Source organism: Sinocyclocheilus anshuiensis, unplaced genomic scaffold (genome assembly GCF_001515605.1).
Source record: "Sinocyclocheilus anshuiensis isolate Anshui unplaced genomic scaffold, SAMN03320099.WGS_v1.1 scaffold287, whole genome shotgun sequence".
Lineage (NCBI taxonomy): Eukaryota > Metazoa > Chordata > Actinopteri > Cypriniformes > Cyprinidae > Sinocyclocheilus > Sinocyclocheilus anshuiensis.
Genome location: NW_015552557.1, coordinates 170,354 through 172,980, shown reverse-complemented (window position 1 = coordinate 172,980; position 2,627 = coordinate 170,354). Strand labels below are relative to the sequence as shown.

The 2,627-nt window shown below is 39.7% G+C and overlaps 1 protein-coding gene across 2 annotated transcripts in view; it reads left to right on the top strand.

Moving 5' to 3' along the window:
- Positions 1-194: 194 nt before the first annotated feature.
- LOC107664598 (transient receptor potential cation channel subfamily M member 4-like) overlaps positions 195-2,627 on the top strand; it is a 28,765-nt gene continuing 26,332 nt past the window's right edge. For both annotated transcript variants that reach the window (XM_016455208.1, XM_016455209.1), the window contains exon 1: positions 195-388. In XM_016455208.1, coding sequence (XP_016310694.1) covers positions 332-388 — 57 coding nt within the window. In that variant the 5' untranslated portion in view covers positions 195-331. The remainder of the gene's footprint in view (positions 389-2,627) is intronic.

Below are 2,627 nucleotides of genomic sequence, written 5' to 3'. Positions count from 1 at the left end.
TTTTTTTTTATAATAAAAACACCAGATCAAAAAATGACGTTGTACACTGAATCATGAATAAATATAATGAGCAACAAGCAATGAGATAATCAGATAACTAATAACATTGCATGTCGTCTTTTTCTCGTCTCCAATCACGTGCCTATTCCTGCCCTCTCCTCTGCAATCACACCCTGCGCGCCTTAACACCTGAGTCCCCAGGTAGAGCCTCGAGCGATCCCGGACTTCCTCGTTCACGGGTGTCATGGATATTACGCGGTGCAGCAGCTGAGCGCTCTGAAGACAAACTCACGACAAACAGCGACTATATAAAGTCCATAAACAAACCAAGATGAATGAAAAGGAAGCTGAAGAAGGTACAGTGGCCGTGATGCCGAAACAAGATCTGGTAGGTCTGGCAGAAAATTGCTTACAGCACCTATAGCTACAAACTGAAGCACTTCTTTGCCTTGATTTTGTATTGTTACAAGCACGCTCCAACCTTTTGATGGCCATTTATTATGTTCTTGATAATACAAAGACGGACTGCTTGCAATTCGGTATGGTTTCGATTTAATGTTGCTTTGAGCAGGACTGCAGGGAGTTTCTCAAAAACAACATACCATGGGTTATTACAAGACTGTGCATGTGTGTTTGGCATGAGCTTCTTCTGTAGTGTTATTATTATTGGTCACATTTTACTAACTAATTACAGTGTTGAAGTTAAAGTGCAGTAACATTTGTTGTACCTTTTTAATGTACTACAAGTGTTTTATTTAAGTATTTGGCTATTTGTGTTTGTTTTTTTATATTGAGGGGAGTTTGAATATTAAAACCCCTAGTTTACTTACACAGTAAAGTAAAAAAAAAAAAAAAAGCATATAATTTTCCAGATTTCAATCTGTTATTTATATATAAAGTGACTTATAAGCTGTAAAAAAGCTGATGATAAACAGGATAAAAAAAACATTCATCATTAATTTATTCTCCGTTTATGGAATTTCAATTCCATTTTCTATGACAGTAATTCAATTCTAATCAATGTAAACACACACACACACACACACACACACACACACACACACACACAGAGAGAGAGAGACAAACAAACATGTAGGGTAAGTTTATCTAAGAAAGTAAATTAGTCATTTAGCAGAATGATTTTATCATTTTATTTAAAGTTGCATTAAAGTTCTCAGAAGATGTACTTTGAACTGTTTAAAGTACTTATCCTATTTCTCCAAAAAGTATTACCTCAAATTCCTCTGAAGAACTGTTTAATGATAGTAGTTAATTGTACTGTGCATCAGTAAAGTTTGTGCTTTGGTGTTTCGGTGCACCAGACACTGCAGGGACACTAAACACAAAGCTTAACAGTTCTTATAGTCTAAATAAGTGATGAGGTTCTGTAAAGGGTAAACTGGTTTGGCTTGCTTTCTTGATGAAAGAGGTGGGTGGGGACTTGATGATAAAATTACAAGTTAAGTCGGGGTAAAGTGAGCCGTTTAACCTAGTTTTGTGGTCGATTTGCAGAAATGTAGCATTGCATCACTTGCTCAGCAATGGATCCTCTGCAGTGAATGGGTGCCGTCAGAATGAGAGTCCGAACAGCTGATAAAAACATCACAATAATCCACAAGTAATCCACACCACTCCAGTCCATCAGTTAATGTCTTGTGAAGTGAAAAGCTGTGTGTAAGAAACAAATCCATCATTAAAGTGTGTTCAACTTAAGACTGTTTCTTCCAGCTAAAATGTGAGTCCATAATTTATAATATTGGATTACTGGTGGATTATTGTGATGTTTTTATCAGCTGTTTGCACTATTAATGCACTGTGAACTAACAAAAACATCCATTTCCTGCTCTTCCTGGGCTGAACCCAGCAGAGCACTGGCCCCTGGATCAGATGATGTTAAAGAGAGAATATCATCCTCCAGCGACTGTCTCTCGCCCGCTGCCGACGGGTCACGACGAGGCGTTCCCCATAGCGACCTCTAGAGGACGCAGTTCGAAGTTCCCATGAAAGGGAACCAATGTTACACCGTGTCTACACCGGACACGAGTGGCGCGGTGCGACAAAATACTATAGAACTCATTATAATCAGTGATGCTGTCTACACCATAGATATATATACATATCTATGGTCTACACTGGATGCGGCGCGACACGACAAATACCCGACAGAAAACTGCTGCTGCGCACTGACAAAAATTTCAAATGATTTTCAACGGTCGCTTTGTCGCGTCCAGTGTACTAGACAGATTTTAGCTGTTGCGGCGCTGACACGGTGTTACTCACCTATCGAGAAGAAACAAAGCAATCTCGACGTTCAATCGCAGGCCTTCCGCTCCTTGAGTTCTCTCCAGCGCTGGAAAGCTGATTCGATATTTACACGGGTCCTACCTCTTGCCTTAAACCTTCTTTTTTTCCACAGATGGTTTCCTCTTTTGTTTTTTATCTGCCATCTCTATCTTTCTGTCGCTCGGCTCAGCTAATGTCCGTCCTGTGCTGTGCACTGAACTCTCTCTTTTCCACATCATGAGTAGACAAGCCCCTTACTGCTGATTGGCTACAAGTTTGTTTAGCTATTCAGCCTGAATTCGTTTTATAAAGCGTTTTTGAAAAATCGCTTACCCCACCTTTAA